The 22588-nt window shown below is 41.8% G+C and overlaps 1 protein-coding gene and 1 long non-coding RNA gene across 4 annotated transcripts in view; both read left to right on the top strand.

Annotated features, from left to right (window-relative positions):
• The window catches only part of LOC148015313 (Major facilitator superfamily protein), a 74636-nt gene that overhangs the window by 5054 nt on the left and 46994 nt on the right, over positions 1 to 22588 (top strand). For 2 of the 3 annotated variants that reach the window (XM_087665427.1, XM_087665429.1), the window contains 5 exons: positions 12024 to 12271; positions 18683 to 18747; positions 18847 to 19009; positions 19166 to 19314; positions 19456 to 19728. In XM_087665427.1, the coding sequence (XP_087521553.1) occupies positions 12024 to 12271; positions 18683 to 18747; positions 18847 to 19009; positions 19166 to 19314; positions 19456 to 19728 (898 nt within the window). The remainder of the gene's footprint in view (positions 1 to 12023; positions 12272 to 18682; positions 18748 to 18846; positions 19010 to 19165; positions 19315 to 19455; positions 19729 to 22588) is intronic. The other variant, XM_087665428.1, reaches the window with a different exon arrangement.
• On the top strand, positions 10849 to 11496 carry LOC148015314 (uncharacterized). Its single transcript, XR_015688355.1, has 2 exons — positions 10849 to 10861; positions 11085 to 11496. It is a non-coding gene; the product is annotated as an uncharacterized LOC148015314 (long non-coding RNA).

Below are 22588 nucleotides of genomic sequence, written 5' to 3'. Positions count from 1 at the left end.
GTTGGAAGACCCTTCGTGAGAAGGTCTGTAGGATTATCATCTGTATGCACTTTGACAAGCTCAATGCTCTTGCTGTCAAGTATATTGTGGTAGCCACATACTCTGCCTCTGTAGTAGACAATGCAACACACTTTTGTAGTCTGGAGATCCAAGACACTGCTCCTCCTATGAAGATAAACACATATCCAGAAGTGGACTTTCTGCAATCTGCATGACCAGTATAGTATGCATCCGTAAGGTCAACGACAGATACCTTTTGCTTTCCAAAGCAGATGCACAAATTCTTTGTGCCTTTGAGGTATCTCATAATACCTTTCACTACTTCCCAATGCTTTTTACCAGGGTTTGCCATGTATCTGCTAACCACTCCCACTGCAAAGGCAATGTCAGGGCATGTAGCAACCATAGCATACATCAAATTGCCAACAACTGAAGCATATGGTATCTTGGCCATTTCAGCCTTCTTATCATTAGATGTATGGCTGTTCTCTGCACTAAGTTTCACATATGGAGGCAATGGAACCCCAATTGTTTCCCCCCCTCCATATTGAAACGTTGCAAAACCTTGGAGATATACTCTTGTTGAGATAGAGAGAGTAAGCTTGTCGACCTATCTCTGAGTATTCGCATGCCGAGAATGTGCTTTCCATCACCAAGATCCTTCATGTTAAAGCTGCCATGAAGACTTTGCTTCAGTGAGTCCAATGCATGAGTATCCTTGCCAGCAATCACCATGTCATCAACATACAAAACCAAGATAATTAGGTTGCCATCTGCTGCCTTGTCACAACTCTATAGAAACAGAATTTGTATCCTTTTTCATTAATTTGTCTATATAATGATTTATTAAATTTGTTTCCTTTGCACTAATTAGATATAAAGAAAAGTGCATTGGAGCTGGCCACTGATGAGTGGTCACAGGTTATGGTGGACCCATGTGGTGGGTTAGAGAAAAGATAGTTCACACTTCCACCTATATGGCCTGATTGGGCGCCTGTGACTAGAACTCACGCATATCAGGGTTAGACTCGCACATAGAAAGGATTGACGCCTTGAAGTGTGGGCTAGATCCGCCAGAACAGACAGTTACAATCAACAAGATGGCATGATCATGAAATGCTTGTACAATGTGCATGTGTGGGCTGGAAGCTTGAAATGCACATTTCTTTGCATAGGAAAGTCACATGAAGATTCTGATACCGTTTTTGCGATGTACATGGAAAAAGCTTTCATATGACACCCATATTGGGGGGTCCCTAAATTTTAGGAGCCTCGAATTAGCCTAAAAATGCTAGTCCTAAAAAATAGGGATGTCATTCTAAAAATAGTAAATTCTATACTCTGACTGTGCTTACTAAATTTGATTGTTTCTATTCTTAACAGTATTCAGCCCAAAAAGGCCATAGAGAAGAGACAAGTGTCAAGACACTTGTCACACAAGTTTCCAAGTGTCCCACCACTTGTCACATCTCATGACATGTGGCTGGACACTTGTCTTGTGCTACTCCACTTTCCCCTTTTGTACTAGCTCTTCCCTCTCCTATAAATAAGAGCTCGTTTTTCTTCATTCAGCATCATTTTTCTTTGCTGTAACTCATGTACAGCACCCACAGATAGCCAGAAACTGGCCCCATCCATCCCCATCATTATCCCCCACTTCTCCATTATCAAATTCCTCCATATTTCCTCTTCTATCACTGCTGTTTTACAGGACAGCAAGCCTGTAAATTCATTACAACACCTCCTTCTCGAGCTCTTTCTTCCATTTTAGCAACAATAAGCAAGCCCTATCCATGTACTGCTGATCAACGATGGAGAAATGCTGATTTCCCCTCTTTCTTCTCTCATACTGTAAAGAAATCAGTTCTTATCATTGCATAATAGATAATGCATGTGTGTTTGTACATCTTTGCATGATCTTGTGAGAGTGAGAATTACTTCTCCTCACTCTCAGGTTGATTGTAACTGAGCTCTTCCCTAAGGGACTTGGGTTGAGCAGAAATACATTTTCGGGGGGGGGGGGGAGGAGGGGTTGCCCATCTTCAACCCTCAATCTGGTCTTCATTACTTTTACATTTTCATGGCTGTAATTTTGTGAGTAATTTTCATTTTCAGCTTTAAGTGTTCATTCTCTTTTATATTAAATCTCGAAAACAAGCGAATATCATAATTGTTAAGTATACTACGTTGTTTGGGGCGTTTAGATGCCTTCTTGGTGTATATGCAGTGATCCACTTGACTTCTATGAAAGCCTTGAGATTGCATGAATGTATCAAACTTATGATTCTCTTGGTGCTTGTTTTAGCCCATACAAACTCCTTTTGAGTTTACATACCATCTTTTCTTTCCTTTTTTCAACAAACCCTTCAGGCTGCTGCATATATATGTCTTCATGCAGATCACCATGTTAAAATACAGTTTTTATATCCATTTGTATGAGTTCCATATCCTCAACTGTAACTAAGCCCAAAATGGTTCTCAATGTAGTCATCTTGACTACAGGAGAGAAAATCTCATCAAAGTCAATTCCTTGCTCTTGCTTGTACCCCTTTGCAACCGATATTGCTTCTACTTTGGTGAGGAACCAAAAGTGACCTTCATCTTGTAAACCCATTTGCATGGAAGTATTTTCTGGCCTTAAGGCAACTGCACCAAGTCCCAAGTGTCATTTTTCTCAAGAGATTCCATCCCTGACAACATGGCTTTATACAATTTCTTGCTGTCTTGTCTGTCTATTGCTTCCTTGAAGCAAGATGGTTCACCACAGTCGGTCAACATGACATAATCAGCCACATTGTTTGCACCAGGAACAAATCTGTTAGGTTGTCTAGTAGCCCTAGACGATCTCCTAACCCAATGGTCATTGTTTGCTGGCTGATCCTGCAAATCTTCATTTTCAGCATGCTGTCCTGGCATTTCAGCCTGCAAATCAGCATTAACAGCTTGTTGTTGTGGTTGTTCTTGCACATGTAGTGGCTCATTATCATGGGCAATAGCTGGCTGATCATTTCCAGCATCATTTTCTGCATTTACAAGCTCATTTACAACAGGTATTTGCCATTGTACAATGAGCACATTTTGCTGTCCAAAAGATATTTCTTTCCGGAATACAACCCTACAGACCTTCGCAGTCTTTTCGGGCTGTTTATGCATGTGATCTTCCCGGAAGATAACATCATTGTTGCGTACTACTTTCCTTTTCTCGGGATCCCACAATCTATATCTCATTTCACCCTTGTCAGACTTTGGCTCAAGTTTGCTGCGTTTTTCTTTACGAATGTGCATGAAAGCCTCGCAACCAAACACTTTTAGATGAGCATATGAAGGTGGCTTGCCCGACCACGCTTCTTGGGGAACTCCCCCCTCCAAAGGCCTGTTTGGTGACCGATTAATTAAGTGTACGACTGTCATAACAGCCTCTGCCCAAAAACCACGGGGTAATGCAGCACGAGACAGCATCGTACGGACCTTATCCTGTATGGTCTGATTCATACACTGTGCAACTCCATTTTGGAGTGGACTATGAGGGGCAGCGAGCTCCCGTCTTTATCCCTTTGCTGTCACAAAATGCCTGAACGGCCTTGGATACATATTCCCCACCATTGTTAGAGCGAAGACACTTAAGTGTTTATCAATCTAATTTTCAACCAATGCCAAGAAATTTTTGAACTTGTCAAGCACTTTATCCTTGCCACGAATAGGATAAACCCATACATTTCGTGTAGTGTCATCAACAAAGGTGACAAAATATTTCTTTCCCCCTAAAGATAATCATGACATCTGACATACATCTGAATGCACTAATTCTAGAGGAGAAGATTTTAGCGAAAGAGACTTTTTATGAGACGTTTGTGCATGTTTGCCATAAATGCAATGATCACAATGCTCAAAATCAGCATAACGAAGACAAGGCAAGTAACCCAAACTAAAAAGCACTTTCATTCCAGTTTGACTCATGTGTCCCAACCGGCCTGCTACAAAGAAACACTTGGCTGCTCGGTCACGGCAACATGGTTACGCACATTAGATACATGAAATGGATACAAAGTATCACTCTTGCAACCTCTGGTAATAACCCTAGATCCCTTACAGATCTTCCATTTTCCATCACCAAAGGTGGTATGAAAACCATCACCATCCAGCTGCCTTGTGCTAATCAAGCTCTTCTTGAGCTGAGGTATATGCCGTATATGCTGAAGTGTGAAGATAGAGCCATGTTGAAACTGCAACTGCACATTGCCAATACCTGCAATGTGACATGCATAGTTGTCCCTAAGATGGACAACACCATGTCGACCCCCTGTATAGTCAGAGAACCACTCACGATGAGGGGTGACATGAAAGGAAGCAACTCAATCAAGAATCCAAGTATGCATGCCATCATCTGTATTTGCAAGTAAAGCATGTGCACCAAAGTGTGAAGAGACAAAGAGTATGTCACTCCCACTATCACTGTCATAAGTGACTACATTCACCTCTTCAATTTTGACACTGCTCTTCTTAGGCTGATTGTCTTTCTTCTCTTCCTTGCTATCATCTGTCTTATTGCCCTTTTCTTTCTCTTTCTTTCATTTGTAACAGTCACGTTTAAAGTGACCCTTCTTGCCACAATGATGGCATTCAACATCTTTGCCACGTGATTTACTGCGTCCCTCGTTATCATATTTACCTTTCTGCTGTGTGATCTGCCCCTAGTATGCAAAGCACTGGAAGACTTACTGGATGCATTGTTCTGCCGATTCATTTCTTCCATAAGTAGAGCACTCTCTATATCAGCATACAAAAGGATCACATTAGAATTGCTCATAGTAGTCTTGAATGTATCCCAACTCTCTGGTAGAGTGCAAAGCAAGAAAGTAGCCTTAAATTCCTCATCAATCATGACTTCAAGGCAACCAGCTGGCTAAAAATGGAGTTAAACTCACTCAAGTGAGTAGACATTGCTGTACCCTCTTTCATACACAATTCCATAAGCTTTTTCAGCCAATACACTTTGCTTGCAGCACTCTTCTGTGCATACAGTTCTTCTAGTCGAGTCCATATAGCAAATGCAGAATCCAAACCTTCAATGTTAAACAACAAGGCATTAGAAATCGATAGCTCGATGGTTGAGCGTGCAAGCTCATTTAATTTATCCCAATCTTCCTGTTCAATATCCGCGGGCTTTGCCCCTTTGGTTTTAATCAGCTTTGCCTGCTTCTTTTGCAACAGGATATTGTAGCATTGTTTTTGCCAAACTGCAAAGTTATGTGCTCCTTCAAGCTTCTTTATGTGCATCAGATTACTGCTGTCATTGCTGCCAGCCATGATTTTCAGTCCAAATGTGACCAAAAAACAGCAAATGCAGGCCAAAACTGTTACCCAAGTGACCAAGGTACAAACAAGTACCAACCAGCAATAAATAACCATGTAGAAGCACAGATTTCAGATCTGTAATTAAATTTTCAGAAGCACCAAACAATGTGCTACAGCATTATCCAACTGATTACAATTGTTCCAAGGGCATATGCATCACATTACATGAGAAATCCTAAATTTTAGCTGCAATTTCTGTTGTACATGTACCCACGGGCATAAAATTTGACACACACGGTCAAAAGCCCCAAAATTTTTGTGCTCAAAGCACCAACCACACATCTGCATTTTCTCTGTCATGCATAGAACATGTCAATTTTGCCAAATAGAGCAATTTCAGTAAAACCCCCAAATTTTACCAAGTGTTGATGTCCAAATTGCGTGGAATTCAACTTGCATGTACATAAAATGACCAAATGTTGCACAGATTTTGCCCAAACTGCAAAAGCCCCAAATTTCACGGGGTCCAATGTGCATCAATGTTGAAAAATTGGGTAAATTTCAGCCCAATTTGTGCATGTACATGAAAAGCCCCAAATGTCGGGGACAAAATGTCACAAATTCCTGCAATTTCTGACACAAATTTGTTTGTCCTGTATCACATTCCCAAATCTGGGAAAAGCCCCAAATTTTCTGGACCATAGTTACACAAATATGGCCCTTTGTGCATGGCGTGTGAAATCGTGTCAAGAAAGGGGTGTGGAAGTTGAATTTTTTTTCTTAAAAAAATGATTTTGAAAAAAAAGGTGTGACGGGGTCTGTTGACCCCGTGCAGGTCGCCGATTGGACGTCGCCTTCGCCTACCGGTCATGAACCTGTTGTGCGACTGCTGCCCGATGGTCACACTCTGGACCGTCACGCGTCGACTACTGCCCCGTTAACTGCTGCACGTGCTGTCCACTGCCTGTCGTGGCCTGTCTCCTCACTGGAGTCTCATGTGGCGCTTGTTCACAATGCATGCAGTTGTCGACTGTCCTCACTATCTGCGACTACCCACGATGTTTGCAGTTGTCTCTAGCTATCTCTGATACCAATTTGTAGTGACGGGAGGCATGAAGATCGAGACAGTAGGTGTTCGTTGCGCGCGGAGAGACAGAGAGAGTTAGAGAGAGCAGAGTAGAGAGTGTGTACGTTTTTAGGTACAATGGACGAGAGTGTACCTTTAGGTTTTTAGATAGATATATATGTGTAAGTACAAGTGCTAAGATGTATTCACACCCGAGCACATTTAAAGGCACGAGGCCTTTATTCCCAACAGGCAGAAGAAAACCATAACTTGTAGACTCCATTTTTCTCATAACGTGAAAAAAGAACTTGTCTCGATTCTTGATCAAGAATTTGAAAAGAATCCATATCAAATTTGACCAAGAGATCAAGAGCACAAATCTTGTGCACCGAGAGAAGATGATACCCCATCCTCTTACCCTCTCACATTTGGTATCAGAGCAAGGTTTAGCTCTGCTCAGCCTCCGGAAGTTCCTGCTCAGTCCAGCTTTGTTTGATGAAGACCGCCAGTAGTGCGTGTCTCCTGCAGCAACCACCACGGCCCAGTAGGTCCGCCACCTGCACCACCAAGCCCACGTTGCCCGCCAATTTGCCTGGGGATGCCGCCCTATGCCAATGCCCAAACTCCCACTTGCCCGCTTGGAACCGCCGCTAGACTGCACCCTCCTGTCTGGACTCTGCTGCCCTCCAACTCGCCATCGTCAGCCTTGTAGCTTCCTGCCCTGTGCCACGCCCCCCAAATTTAATGATTTGCTAGTCCTTCCACTTGAATAGGCTAAAAATAGATTCAGCCTTGTTGAATCTAAGTCTTGGAGCTTCCAATTTTTTGCATGCTTCCTGAGGCTACTGCTAGATCCCAATTTCTGCTTGTTGCAGATTAGGATTTATAGTAGAGAAATATGAAATTTCTCAGCCTCTGGTGATCTCAATGCTACAATCTTTGGAGCAAGGCTGTAGAAAGGTTAGGAGATGAGAGATCTTGCTGAGGAGAGAGAAAATTCAAACTTTCTTTGCGAAGTATTGAAGAAAAATTGTCATTTATTGCTGTCGCTCTGTCTCAACAGCTTGTAGATGCAAAGAACTGAAGAAAATCAGTCATTTACTGCTGCTGCCCTGTCTCAACAGCATGTAGATGTTGTTACTTGCTGTTGATTGGTCTTCTTCTGCCCCTGGCTGCCTTAGAAGGTCCTCCAATGGCTCCAAATCAGACCAATAGCATCTCCTCTCTCTCTCTTGCAGGCTGAATACACTAAAAATGCCTCTCCCCAGCCTCTAAAGACGTTTTTTAATCTTGCATGGGCATTTTTGACAAGTAACAGCCTTCCCAAATGGTTTTTCTAGCATTATCCATAATTAAATATTAATTTTCAATCTTTAAATACTAAAAATTAATCTAATAATTATTTCGGTACCCTAAAAAATAATTTGATTGGACAATAATTAAATTGGCTAGGCAACCTCTCTGCGCCATCTTTGACCATCAGATTGGCGTTAAGTACCATTGAACGCCACTGCTAGTGTCACCAACTGACACTTATGGTCAAATGAATGACCTAGGCCAACAACTGGCACCAGATACCACCAAGAACCTGTGCGGCATAACTTCTAGCAACTTTTGCCTTTGACATCTTGTGATTTTCTCGGGTCCCGAGCTCGTAAATTTACTCTAACCCTAGTTATACATCACATGTATAACATTTACTTAACCATGTGATTAAAAATTAATCCACACGTTAAGTAAAGTTTCAAAAATACATGTCATCATGATAGTAGCACGGTTTTTCAGGCTTCTTGGTGGCATGTGCTGAACTCCATGAGATCTATTAAGGTCTCCCAATCTGTTCTTCTTTCTCATTTGATGCATCTTGGTAGTAGGCGATGTTACGTTTTGCAGTTTGGTGTCCTCTCTATTTTCGTAAGGAGGAGGATTCGTTGCAAGGTGAAGTATTGGCTATCTCCAGGTTGTTGGATTGGCTTGTTAAAGATCTGCAAAGAGACAAGTTCAATTGGATGACTCGTTTGGGGTTGTAGACGGTCCTTGATGGGGTCATTCTTGGGCAGGCCCGTCTTTATTATTTTCGGTGTATTCATCAGCATTTTCGGGTGCCTAGAGGATATCCTGATATTTGGTCGTCCATACAAGACAAACTTTTGAGGTTCTCTCCTTTGCTTGCGTTACAATCATTGTCTCCTTGGCATGATTGAATGTTTGTGATTCAAGATGATTTCGAGAAAAGGTCAGCTAACGAGATATATCATTAGATGGTGGAGGCCAAGAGATGGGTCACAGGTAAGGCTAATAAAACATGGCATATTCGGTATAGCAAAAAGAAGTGGCAAGAAAGATTCATCCGGCTTCGGAAATCTAAGGTTACGCATCAGGGTAAAGTGTTGTGGAGGCTACTTATTGGGGCTCTTCCTATTGGGGATGTGCTGCGTGCTCGCAAGATCTCTGTTGATCGATGTGTGCACTACATGTGATGAGACAATGCTTCATCTCTTTGTCTCCTGTCCTGTTGCCAGACAAATTTGGAGTTTTGTTTCCCGTGTGTGGTCCTTGGCGACTCAACACGGAATATTAGCTTGTTCGTGGATTATGGGAAAGATGACCTCTATGACCTCTTTACGTTCAGATTATTCTTGTCTTTTTCATTTCCTTAGATGGACAGCCTTGTGGCATATTTGGCATACTCGGAATGCCTTTATTTTTGATTCAGTATATCGGGCATCCATGGTCATGTGGCCTTTGTTCGTGGTTTAGTGTTGTGGTAGATCTCCTCTATGGTGTTAGCTGATCTAGTTCTTCTTGACATTGTTGCTCCTTGGGTGGAAATTGTTTGCTCCACACCAGCTGTTCTTTTTGTGTGACATTTCCGTGTTAGAGTCTTGGTACATTTATGTCTATATTTTCTATGCTGACCTGATGGTCTGATGTAAATATTTACTACTTAATTCAATTATCTTAACGAGAGAGAGAGAGAGAGAGAGAGAGAGAGAGAGAGAGAGAGAGAGAGGATGTGTGGGTACAATGAGTTGTACCTCTTTTAGGTTTTTGTCATAGATATATGTAAAGTACAAGTGCTAAGGGTGCATTCACACCCAAGCCTGTATAAAAGGCATAGTGGCTCTTTATTTCCAACACTACTAATCATGGAAAGCAGGCTCCCCCTTGGTGGTTGAGTGACTCTTCAAGAAGACTTGAGGATTACTAGAAGATGTAAAAGAAGGGGGAAGCAACAGACGGGGAGGTGGGGGTGCTAAAGAAGAGGAAGTGGTGCTAAGAGGTAACCTGAAAGAAAGGGGCAATGTTGGCGGTGGGGGAGGGAGGGGAATTGCTGAGAATCCACTTGGTATAGCACTAGTGGGGAGAGTGTTTGTAGTTGTAAGGACCCTGTCAAAGACAACATCATGGCCCACCAGCACTTCGTTGGAATTAGGATCATAGAGCCTATATGCTTTGTTTATGTGATTACAACCAACAAATGCATGCTGCTTGGACTTTGCATCAAAGTTTTCCCCTCATTTCTTGTCAACATGGATATGCTGCTTAGACTCCCATCTTTATCCCATGGTGCCTACAAAACTTGTCAAACTCATAGAGGAGAACTCTATTCCAAGGTTGGCTAAACTCCTCGAATTTCTGAAAGCAAATTGCTTTTCCACAAACACCTTTCACTCTCAAAATTGGAAATAAGCCTCCAATTTTAGCTTTAGAAAATAAGATCATACATATTTGAAGAAGTCATCGACCAATAGCATGATGTACCTTGCTTTCCCGAAGGAAGTTGTTGTTAGCAGTCATGATTGTCATGCCTTGTCATCTTCTGTTCATGAGTCTTAGTTTGAGTCAGACAAGGACTTTAGGAGCTTTGACGTTTCTGTCACTTGTTTTGACGGAGGAGGTAGCTCATTCTAGAGTAGTCAGTTTATTGCCTATTAGTGCATTTTCTCCTCCAGTTGGGATTTTGTGTGCATTTCCCGGGCAATTTCTACATACATCAGTTTGCCTCACTTGCCAGACATTGTCCACCTTTTCCAGGATTTTTCTGTGCCCATTTGGCATTTTTACCAGCATTAAATGCTGGTTGGACACTTTTTTGGCCTAGATTGCTGGTTGGCCAGTTTTGGGGTTATATGGCTATTTATAGCCTTCCCCACTCACTTGGCTGGTCATCTTCCTTCTTCCTTGGCAGCTGCACACTCAAACTCCGTCATCTTCCTTTGTCTCCAGTGCTGCCATCATCATCAGCCTGATTTGGTGCCCTCACTGATGCTGTGGGCTGCGTGTAGGGACTGATCAGTTGCCCTTTTTTATTCAGCATTTGTTCCTTGTTCAGTGCAGATTTCTTTTCTTCTTTTCTTGTAGATTCTCTCTCTCTATCTCTCTCTCTATGTTCTTGTTCCTTCTTCCGTTGCACTGCTATACGCATTGGACTGCACAATTCAGCAGGAACCAACTTCAAGGGATTAGATGTCCTCCTAGAAGCTGCCTTAGGAAAAGGTGCGTGATTCTGTTTGCTTCTCAAATACCTAGGGCATAAAGAGGGAATTTTGGAAGGGAAGTTTGGTAAGCCCTCACTCAATACCCTTCCTAGATGCTTGTCAAATAAAATTGAAGTTAATATTGAGCCCCTAAATTTCAGATTTCCATTAACCAATAATTAAGTCTCTTTAAGCAAGCCCCAAAAACAAATTATTGCAAAATGACTTTGCCTGCCTGGCAGCAAAACGCAGTGTGCAGCAGCATCGGAGATGAGTTGGAAGCAAAACATAAGCTGGAAACTGATGGCGACGGCTGTAAGATGGTCACCAGCTGGTGGGCAGCCTGGATCAACAGTAAAATGCAAGAAAGCCGATGTCATGCAGCAGCTAAGAGACTCTAGGCAGCTGGCAGCAATGAAAAATGCTGAAAATGCAACTGTAAACTGCTCCGGAACAGGTCTGGTTGGCAAAAGATATGGGGCAGCTGGGCAAGGCGTTTTCACCATTCGGCGATGAAGATACATGCGAAGCACTTCAGATCAGTTCACCTAGCTGGTAGACTGCTAAACAATTGGGACAGCACAATGAATTGAGGAATCTGCCAATGGAGGGATTTAGATTTCTTTTCCCAAAATGATGATCTCATTATGTACTTGTGAGGTTAGTGTTAGTCTGTTATCCACCTTGTTACAGATCGTTGACTTTTGTCTTGAAAAGACATTATGTGTTGTTGTGTGGGTCCCAATAGACATAGAGAAAGTGTTTCTTTATTCTCCTGCAAATGTCTTGTTTTTTCGGATTATATTGATGTTGTAAGCTCTTATGCTCTTTTGCTTCTTCGTTGATGAGTATGCTCTCTTACACTAGCTTAGTATGTTGCAAAAAAGAAAAAAAGACAATTTATTGGTTTCAACTAAGCGTATGTATCTTGCGTAGATGAATGACATCACAAAATGGCTGTATTGCTTCATGTCTGCTTTTTAGCATCATGCTTATTCAGCTTTCAATTTCCTATGTCTGCTTTTTGTTGTTACAATACTGTTAGCTTTGACACATTAAATCTTCTGAATTGCTAGCAATGAACGAGGACAAGTCATTTCATTTGTACAGTTATGTTTTGGCTTCATACTTTTTCATAGTGGGGCTTTTAATTGGTGTGAATGTGTTTTCATCTGGGACAGCAGCTTTGCAAACATCTCAAGGACTGCCAACTGATGAGAGGCAAGGTGATGAGCTTGAAAGTGGATACTCTGGAATTGGTTCAAGAGAGAAGAAGTTGACTGAAAGAGGAAAGCTGTCTCTGGGAGTGAAGCTGACTCCTGATCTTATAGCTATCACATCGGTGTACTTTGTGCAAGGTGTACTTGGGCTTTCTCGGTTGGCTGTCAGCTTCTTTCTGAAGGACGACCTTCATCTTGATCCTGCAGAGGTAGATTAACATATATTTCATATTGGTGCTACGGACCAATGATTTCAAGTCACTAATAAATTTCTTTTCCTCCCTTAATTGTAATGCTATCTTACTGCTTAGGCCACTGGGCCTTCTACTTGCAAACCTGGTTGGAACTTTCCTTTTCAGCCCCATGCTTTAGATTCTAGATAACCACACAGAATTCAAGGCTTCAGGTCAACATTTTTGATCTTACCAGCTGCACTACACCTGTTTAGTTCCTATCTCTTATACCTTGGGAGGCTTTAACATTTGTCTTATGCTTTTGCAGGAATGATAGAGGATGGTAAAGGACCAAATAGATGTCTAGGGCTAAGCAGCACATCACACAAGTTTAGGGTACTGTTTGCAAAGGTTATAGCAGCAGTGAACTTTGTTCAATTGTGGCATTGTATGATACTGGATAGGACATCCACCAATTTCAGGAAAGGAAGTGGCATAATAGCATGTGAATTTGTCAATTTAACATGTTTGACATCATGGCTGGTCACAAATATTTCTTTCATTTCAAGAAAGGTTTTCAAAGCCCTCTTGGAGGAGTTCATACAGATAGCCACTGAAGCTGGTATATTACCAATATCTGATGGTTTGATTGTTGTCGATATTGACCTAGATCCGTATCTGAAAGCTTTGCCAGTTGGGTCAAGCATAGCTACAGGTGAAGCACAAATAAATGCCCTTATCTCATTTCAGGGGTGTTGAGTTTAATTGAGTTTCGTCTTTTGTTGCTCGAGCTCCTTTCGATTCAACACACTTTTTTGAAAGAGACATCTTCTATTCAAGCTGCATACTGTTGGCTTACCAACAACCAACCTGATATGACATATCCTTGAAAGCATCCCATGCATCTTGTGGCAGCTCTGGTATGCCATCAAGTATAATTTATGCTAGGCTTCTACCTTAGACATGAGCAAACATTATACAGATCTAATGATTCTAAATGTGATAGAGCCTGGATCTTGATGCAACCATAGTGGCTCCATGCTCTCTCTTGGTCAGCACTGTTTTCTTGGTCCATTATACTGTTGATGCTCATCTATGACCGAGTTTTGGGAACTCTTATGATGCTACTGTCTGATTGCAAGCTGAGATGCACTGCCTTTTCATCAGATAAATATAACCCTTGTCAGTAAAGCTGTCAAGTCTCTTCACTCTTGTGACCAGAGTGATCTTCATTGTTCCACACTTTTGAGTGACTCCATGAGAGGATTGACTTGATGGTGAGATGGGGCTTTGGGTGTTGTGTTTGTGTCATTGACACGTTTACTTTTGTACTCATATTATTACCCATGCATTTTGTAGAAGGGCACTTTGAGTAAGTGAAAAACCCTAGAGGGTGCTACCCTTTTGAAAACCTGCTGCATAGTATGGCTGAGTCGATATCTCATTGTATTGCATTGTGTTTTGTGGTTTGGGCACTTGGCTGGTCGAAAATCCAATTGGGTGGCTTTCCAGGTGAAAACCCTTGCGTATGTGTCAGCATGCTCTCTTGACTTCCTGTAATATACGCGGTATTTATGGGCTTCATTGCTATATTTTCTACTGTTGTTCTCAGCAACTAACTCACTTCTTGCAGCATTAGCTTATCACTGGCACCCTTGAGGGCGGTCTTACTCCTTGGCTTTCCTCTACTTAAAACAAAGCTTTGCTGTCATCATCTTTTAGGCTCTCTTATTGGGCATGAGGGGAGGTGTTAAGCAAGGCTAAATCAGGGCTAAAACAAATGCTAACCAATGGCCAAATTTATCCAGCTCTAGAACAGCCCCAAAAAGGCCAATTTAGTTACCTCGAAAAGTTCTCGTTGGCCAGTCATGCACCTGGTTATAAGTCTGCCCAACTCTATATAGTACAGCGGTAGCCAAGAGGAGCCGTTCTTTATACCGATCCCCATTATTGCATGCAGATATTATCCCTTAATCATTGATTTTCAGAGCCACATCTTCTCCATCAATATCCAGCCTGTGCACCCATATCCTTGCTACTCACTGCCACTGCTGCGATATGATTGCTCCAGCCTTCAGCAATGCCTGTTGCTGCTAGGTCACTCCTATAGCAACCATGATCATGCTGCAGCCCAAAATGCAGGTCTGTAAGAAAGAGTAGTAGTCTTGAGCGCTGTTGTCTGCCCATCTCTATTCCACTATCTTTAGCCTGTCACAGCTCTAGCCTCACCACCCTGCCCATCAGTCTATAGCTGCGCACTGCCTATCCTTGTGCATGGCTGCCTGTGCCACAAGAAGAAGGAGAAGTAGAAGCAGCAGCACCCTATTTGGAGTACACCTAACAGTCTTTAATATCAAAGCGTTGATGTGAAGACTTGTTCGCTGCCAGTTTAACCCCATAGGTCAGCAGACGTGCAGATTGCCAGTCCTCAAGAAAGTTGCCAAGGCTGCCTTGCCCATCTCAGCCACGTTGCAACCCAACTTTTGTTACTTGTCAGCCCGACATAACTTGATGTTCCATCTCCGGATGCTAGATCCAACCGCCATGTCAATCTGCTCTTCATCGTTTTACCTTCAACATGCTGCATCACATCCACACATGCATCTTTCACCTCGATCACCAACATTCACAAAGATAGTTTTTAAACAAAAATTAAGCCTTAAACTAATTAAGGTTTAGAACTTCTGAATTTAAGCCTTAGCTGTAAGAGGTAGTAGCATGCAATTTGGGGATTTCGATTCCAATCGTAATTTCTCAAAATTTTCTTGCTAAACTTGGGCGCTTCTCACATTGGTGCTTATCTACTTCAAATTGGGGTCTTTGATGACACGTTGAAGACCGCCCAAGCACTCACCTTTGACATTAGCCAAAAAATGGCCCGCCAAGTGTCTAGTGCTTGGCGACGCCGTCGCAAGCAGTCAATATCGACTGCATCATCCTTGAGATCAACATTGAGGGGGGGTTTTTATCCCAACAAAAATGTTAAAAAAAGGTTTTAAAAATATATTAAAAAATAAAAGCTAAAAAATTCTAAAAAATATTAAAAATTAGGTGATCGGAATCAGACACTGGCCATGTACGTGCATGCGCTAAGACCCTTCCATCACTTCTTAAATAATTGTGTGGGCTTCTCTGCCTTGTTTTTAATCCAAAATGAATTGTATTTCTTTCTAATTTCTTTACAGTGTGCACATGTTTTAGAGATAGCAGAGAGGAGATGGGCGTGGATGCATAAGCCCATCCATGGTTTTGCCGCATTGGTACATCCGGCCTACAAGCCACTGTCGGTCATGGATGATAGAGAGTTCCGTTCGGACCAGCTTGCTTATTTGACTCATGTGGTCCCTGTGGATAACCACAATGCAGTGCTCGAGGTGCTAGGATGCTATGTAGATTAGAGAGGGCATGTGGCTTTTGCATCTCCCACTTACTGGAGGAGAGAGTCACTTGTGAAGCCTTTATTTTGGTGGCAAAACTTTGGATACGCACTAGAGACCCTTCAGCCCTTAGCCATGAGGGTCCTTGCCCAGGATTGCTCTTCGGGTGCATGTGAGAGAAATTGGAGTGCCTAATCTCTCATTCACACAAAGATTCACAATTGGCTTAGCACACGACAGTTAGAGCGGCTAGTCTATTGCCGCACTAACTTACGCATGATGAGGGCTATGATGAGCATGGGTAGTCCGAAGCAGGTAAAGTTTAAACACTTAATCATAACATTTAAAATTTGTTGTTTTAACTTTTAAACTTTGAACTTTTAAGTTTATACTTTACAATTTAGACTTTAGCATTTACAATGATCAATCTTACGTGCATCACTGCATTATGTAGGTGAACGTGATACATTGAAGTTGATGGACGACACTCTTTCGAGTATACATAAGGAGGTGGACGAGGAGGAGGAGATGATTTTGGCAGAGCTCTATAAAGAGCTTATAGCAGCAGATACTCGTGACACTCGCAGTTAGCATGCTCGTGGGCGAGGAGTTCGAGTAGGTGGTAGTAGGGGCATGGTCATTCGACACCCTACATCATTGAGGAGGGTTGGTTCAAGTGGCTTGCAGATACATGTAAGGTGGGGCTCTAGTAGCTCACATCCTGTGCCTCATGATGACATTCCCTCCTTGCCTACATAGTTGCCACCTAGGGAGCCATCATTTAATGATGATGGTAACCTCATCAGTGAGGATGAGGATGAGTTTGTCTCATCATTGGATGCTGAGGAGTCATCTTTAGACTCTCTCGATGAGCACTCAGATGGTTCTAATGATAATGATAGTGATGCCTCATCATAGATTCATAGGTCTCTCTTTTTTTTGTATCACATATACTAGACTGTAGTTGTATCGCATGTTTTGCGCAGCCCAGCGACCGCGATGGTCACCCTCATGTATTCATCTTATTTTGTAATGAAATGGCTATTTCCACTTTAAATATGTATTCTATGTTCTATCATTTAATGATTTATGGTTTTTGTTATTAAAAAAATAATCTTAACTTTTTTTCGTACTAATATCGTACCGTATCTTATAAAATCATAAGGTACCATTTAGTACTGTATTATACCGTATCGTACCTTTCGTACCTTACAAGTATGATGTTTAGGTGTATGCACCTTTTTACACCACTTAGCATTACATAAGGGTCAAAGGGTTAGCTACACAACTTAGCTATGTTTAGATGTGAACACCTTTTTACACCACTTAGCATTAAATAAAGGTCAAAGGCTTAGCTACACAGCTTAGCCTATATATTCAAGCCCTATCACTTGCACTTGTATCTTGCCTATCATTATCAGTCTATTTCTTTAAGTTTGTATACGTGCAAGAGTTTTCTCTCTCTCTCTCTCTCTCTCTCTCTCTCTCTCCCTTAAAAAAAAAAAAAAAAACTCCATTGAGTTCCATCCGCCATAGTGTGGTGGTCACACACGTGAACTCCATACCCAACATCATCTTTAACAAACTACATTGATATTGACATTGTTCCAATTTTCAATTGGATAAAATCTTTGCTACCTTGGGATTCATTACAAACTCTTGAATGTTTCTTCGGAGGTTGTTTGCAGCTTTTGGGTTCTCTCTTCTATGAGCTGCTCCCCTTTGGTACTCCATCTTTATTTTTTCTTTTTCCTTCAGTCACACCCAAGATCTGAGTTGGGTTGTTAGCATATATATTTTTATTTGTCTTCTTCTTTGTTCATCTCACCTCAACAATAGAGCACATTTGGAGTTCTGATAAACACCCTGTCCATTAGTCTTTCTCATGTGATAATAGCCCCTTCATCATAGTCTTATGAGGTGGAGTTCAGGGTTGGGGACCAGGGTTCCTCAGACCTGCTCTCTTTCTGTCCAACAGACCATGACTTTGTTCCCTGCATTGCTTACGGCACCTTTAAGCCATAATCTTGTGTATTTCATGTAGAAGGATTTTTCATGTTCTAAGCATGAACGTATAGAACAGTCCCTTTCTTATGGTTTCAGCTGGATCAGAGATGATAGAATTTCTGTGCCTGCTTTCTTCTGTTCTAAATTGTAGTACAGTTCTCATACATTGATGCTTTGCTTGTTTATTATCAGAGAATGGGTTACAGAAAAGTATGCAAATGGTACGTCGTAGTGCAGAAAAGTATGTGGATGCCATGTTGTAGTTTTTAGGATCTCATACACTGATGCCTTTGCTTCGTACATTATGGATAGAAAAGTTTGCAGATGCCAAGCTTGAGATTCCTTTGTATCCATGACTTCCAATATGACTTGCTTCTGAGTTAAATTGTGTTTTTACTTGTCGCATCCTACTTCTAAGCCCAACCATGCGTAGTTACACTTAGTCGCATATTGGTGAGCATTTTTAATTTCATAGGGTTACAAAGACCTGGGTTTGTCTTGTCAAATTCTTGTTCATTTTGTGGCTCAAGAAGTGCTTCCTCAATTTCCTATGATTGGTATCTTGTTTTTGCATGTCTTACAATGGCGTACCTTTCAGAAAGGGTGTTTGCCAATAAAAGTTTCAACACTTCCTAATAGAATCACATCTGTGGCACTAGTGCTGTAATGAGCAGTCACACCATAACATCCTTGGTGCTATTGAATGCAGAACACTAGTGCATTTGGTATCTCTTGTGGCCCTGGTTAAACTCTTTGTCCTTCTTGTACTTTAACCTTACTCGACTTGATTAATGACTTCTTTCTGCATGGCTCATCAATTACATATCTGAAGCTGTAGCAAAGCAATCAAGTGTCTGTGCTTCTGCAGTTCAGTGACCATACATTTCTACACTCAATAGTTAAAATAGCTTATTGTGAACTTGGGAGAGCTCCTCTTAGACAAGCATAAATTTCATTCCTCACACAGATTAGGCTGCTTCATATTTCTTCTATGTGCTGTAATTGAGTTGTCATATGAAGTGAGTAGTATTATGATGAATATCACATGTACTGTTTGATGCAGACTGCTATTATAACTGGCATCTCTGCTGTTCCATGGCTGATCAAGCCCTTATATGGATTCATAAGGTATGAAATCTCAAAGTTCTGAAGGGTTTCTTAATTAGTAATGGGAGTTCTTGAAGTTAGATTGAGGCCATAATTATGAGCTACTTCACATGTTGACAGTGATGGGGTTCCACTTTTTGGTTATCGAAGGCGATCTTATCTAGTACTATGTGGACTCCTTGGAGCTTTTGCATGGGCTGCAATGGCCATGTTTGTAGACAACAAATATGGAGCTGCATTAGCTATTCTTTTGAGTTCTCTTTCTGTTGCTTTTTCTGATGTGGTAAGTTTGAAAAGGATAGATTTGCATATTTATAGTGTTTGTCAAAGGAGCCATGGTACAAATAAATGTGCTCTCATGGAATAGGCTGTCCATAAGGGAATATTCTTGAAAGACATACAGAGGGTACTTTCATCCTTTCTAGATATTTTGTGGCAGGTTGTTGATTCCATGGCAGTGGAAAGAGCTCGTGGAGAACCTCAAGGGACGTCTGGGTCTATACAGTCCCTTTGCTGGGGCTCTTCAGCAATTGGAGGCATTGTGAGTGCCTATTTCAGCGGTTCGTTAATTGAAACATATGGTGTAAGGTGAGTTATATGAGTCCTTACCAAAAAGCTTCATAATGCATTAAATGTCACAGGGTCTAGTACTTTTAAGATATTGAACATTTAGGAAACAGTATATATACACCATTTTCTACTGACCTTTTTTTTTTTGATTGGTATCAGATTTGTATTTTCTGTGACTGCTCTTCTTCCACTTCTGACTTCTGCAGTTGCAGTATTTGTCAGTGAGGAGTCAAATACTCATTCCCTGCTACCTAATAACTCAAAACATGATGATTCTCTCTCTACAACTGAGCCTACTGCGCTAGAGTATGCCAAAGCACAATTATTTTACCTATGGAAAACTATCAGAGAGCCTGCGATATTCCTCCCAACATTATTCATTTTTCTGTGGCAAGCAACTCCAACATCTGATACAGCGATGTTCTTTTTTTCGTAAGTTTTTTGCCTTAAATTTGTCTTTGTGTCTGCCAACAAGAGTTTCTCAATTTTCTAGGTATATTATTTTGAGACAACATTATTACACAAAAAAGCAATTTACTTTGAGACAAGATATGGTCCAACATTTGTGGGACTGTATGTTGGGTTTGACTCATGCCTATGCTCACGGAGGAGTGTTGATGATCCTCAGTAGGACATTGGGGCACTTTTTACTCTCCTTACGAGTGGTTTTTTTCCCCCAGCTTTTTTCTCTTTTATTTTATGTGCCTATGTTACAAAGTTTGGGCACTTATTGTGTTTTACACCTTTCGGGTGTGAACACACATTAGCAACCCTAAGGTTTAAGGGTTGTACTTTGTACTTGTGTCTTACACTCTTTGATTATTGCATTGGGAGTCGTGTCTTCACTCTTACACTCTCTTCACTGTCAACTGTACTCTCAGTTGAGCTTCAATCTTTGTGTATCCTCTCACCTCTCACATTTGGTATCAAAGCTGACCCTCAGCTCAGCTAAGCTTGTGGCCACCGCGAGCTGAGTTGGCACCCGCAGTGATAGCAGCTTTAGTCCCATCAGTTGCGCCAGGTCCGCCACCAGTAGCACTAGGTCCTAGGCGCAGTGCCTCTGCCTGCCGTGCCACCACCAAGTGGACCTAACCAACGCTGCTGCCCAGGCGCTGCCAGCCTCCAGCTCCCTGCGTTCCTTCCTTGCGCCTCCAAAAGTCTTGTGCACCGCTGCCTCTAGCTCAGTTGTTGCCCCAGCCCTCATCGACTTGGTCCCTGCCGCTCCGCCTCCAGCTCGATTGCCAGATGCCACTTGCAGTCCTGTTAGCCACTAGCCAAGTGTGACCTGCAATTCGCCAACTCTGCCTAGTTCTGTAGCTGCGCCACTTGCCTCCACTGCCACCAGTGCCCTGGTTCGTCTGCAAGCTCGTAGCTTGTCAGCTGTGACAACCCATAAAGGAGGTAAAAGAAAAAAATTATCAATTTTTAAATCTAGATTTGATCTATTGGAAGGGGCTTTTGCTTGGGCAGCATATCTTTGTTTGTGCAAGTGTTGGGGACACATTTATTGTAGAGATTTTGTGAATTTTGGGCCAAAAATTCGGGGCTTTTGAAGTCAGCTCAGACATCAACAAATGTGCATTAGTGTCAGTCTGTAATAGATTGAATTTGTGCATTTTGGGATGACAAATTTTGGGGTTTTTGCATTTTTTGTGCTGCTGAGTATTACTTGTGCATTGGACAACGTGCACGTTGGACAGTTTTGACAGAGTGTGATTAGATTTGCTAATTACAGCAAGGTGTTTGCTGTAATTTCTGAAAATTCTCAGATTTCTAGGTCCAGCTTGAAGTATTGCTCTTGTGCTCTTTGATTAGTGACATTTACCATGGCCAATCAGGGACAAGGTGATATGTGTCCAAGGAGGATAGGATGAATGGCCACAACTATTCTCTATGGTCTTTTATGATGAAAAATGTGCTGATTGCAAAGAATCTTTGGGATTATGTCAGTGGTGAAGAAGTTCGGCTTGGAGTTGTGGCTCCTATTATATCTCCTCTAGGAGGACATGGACAAAGGCCCACTTAGCTTGCTCAGCCTGCTCCAACTCAGCCACTTTCCTAGAGATCAGCAGCACAAAAGGCTTGGGACGCACGGGATGCTCAAGCATTGTTGTTGATTGCATTGGTAGTTTAGTGGTCTATCATTCCACACATATGGTCTACAACTTCTTCACGAGAAGCATAGTTGACACTTGAGCAAATGTTTGCTGGAAAAATGAGACATACATCTTTTTCTTGAAGAAAGAGCTTAAGAATGTGAAGATGGATGAAGGTGATTCTATGCAAGATTATCTCAACAAAATTAAGGACTTGTATGAGTAGCTTATGAATGTAGATGAGTATTATTCGGATGCACAATTGATCTCTACTACTTTGAATTCATTGCTGCTCTCTTATTTGGTCTTTCATACGGCCTTGAATCTCACCATAAGAATTTTTCCGCAGCCCCTTAGTTTCCTTCAGTTGGTTAGTTTGCTCTTAGAGGAAGAGCAAACAAGAAAGAACAGTGGGGTGGATGTTATAGCCTCTAAGGAGGCTTTTATGGAAAGGTAGAAGGGCAAGGGCAGCCAAGCTAAAAATGCTACGTAGAGCTCTAGGACTTCAGGAACTTCATAGAGCAGTAAGAAACAGGGGGGCACGCAAGCCAAGAAGGGCAAGTGCTACTATTGCAAAAAGCTAGGTCACTACATTACAGAATGTAGGAAGTGCATAGCCAAGGAGAAGGAGTAAGGGATGTCTGTTTTTGACACATGCTCTACTGCTATCGAGTTCGTGTCTTTTGTTGCAGACCACGACTTTTGTTTCTACACTTGTAGTTATGAATCTTCTTGGGGTTTAGCTCTACTAAGGATGCAAGCACTTGGTTCTTTGACAGTGGTGCTTCTAGGCATATTACATTGCGTAGGGATTTGTTTTCCTCCATTATTGCAGCTCTTATTGGCAAGTTTGTGTAGTGTGCCAACAATGCATCATACCCTGTTAGAGGTGTTGGGGAGATTGTGTTGACAACCATTGATGGTTCTAATTTTCGTTTGCAGGATATATTATTTGTGCCATGCATAGAGAAGAATTTGTTGTCTATTTCTTCTTTGGCAAAGTGTAGTCTGCAAGTCATAATTGATGTTGACAAATGTATGGTCAGAGCTAAAGAACTCACGACTTTGGTTTTGATTGGCATTTTATGTCATGGACTCTATGAGTTAGATGCTTATTCAGTTGGTCAGTTGGTCTATCTAGCATCTACTCTTACTCTTGCTATGTCATAAGTAGGGTTGTGGCATGCTCACATGTG

The sequence above is a fragment of the Lygodium microphyllum genome, chromosome 24 (genome assembly GCF_053477565.2).
Source record: "Lygodium microphyllum isolate KBCC chromosome 24, Lygodium_microphyllum_v1.1.10, whole genome shotgun sequence".
Classification (NCBI taxonomy): Eukaryota; Viridiplantae; Streptophyta; class Polypodiopsida; order Schizaeales; family Lygodiaceae; genus Lygodium; species Lygodium microphyllum.
Note: the sequence above shows the minus strand (reverse complement) of the source record. Positions and strands in the feature narration are given on the sequence as shown.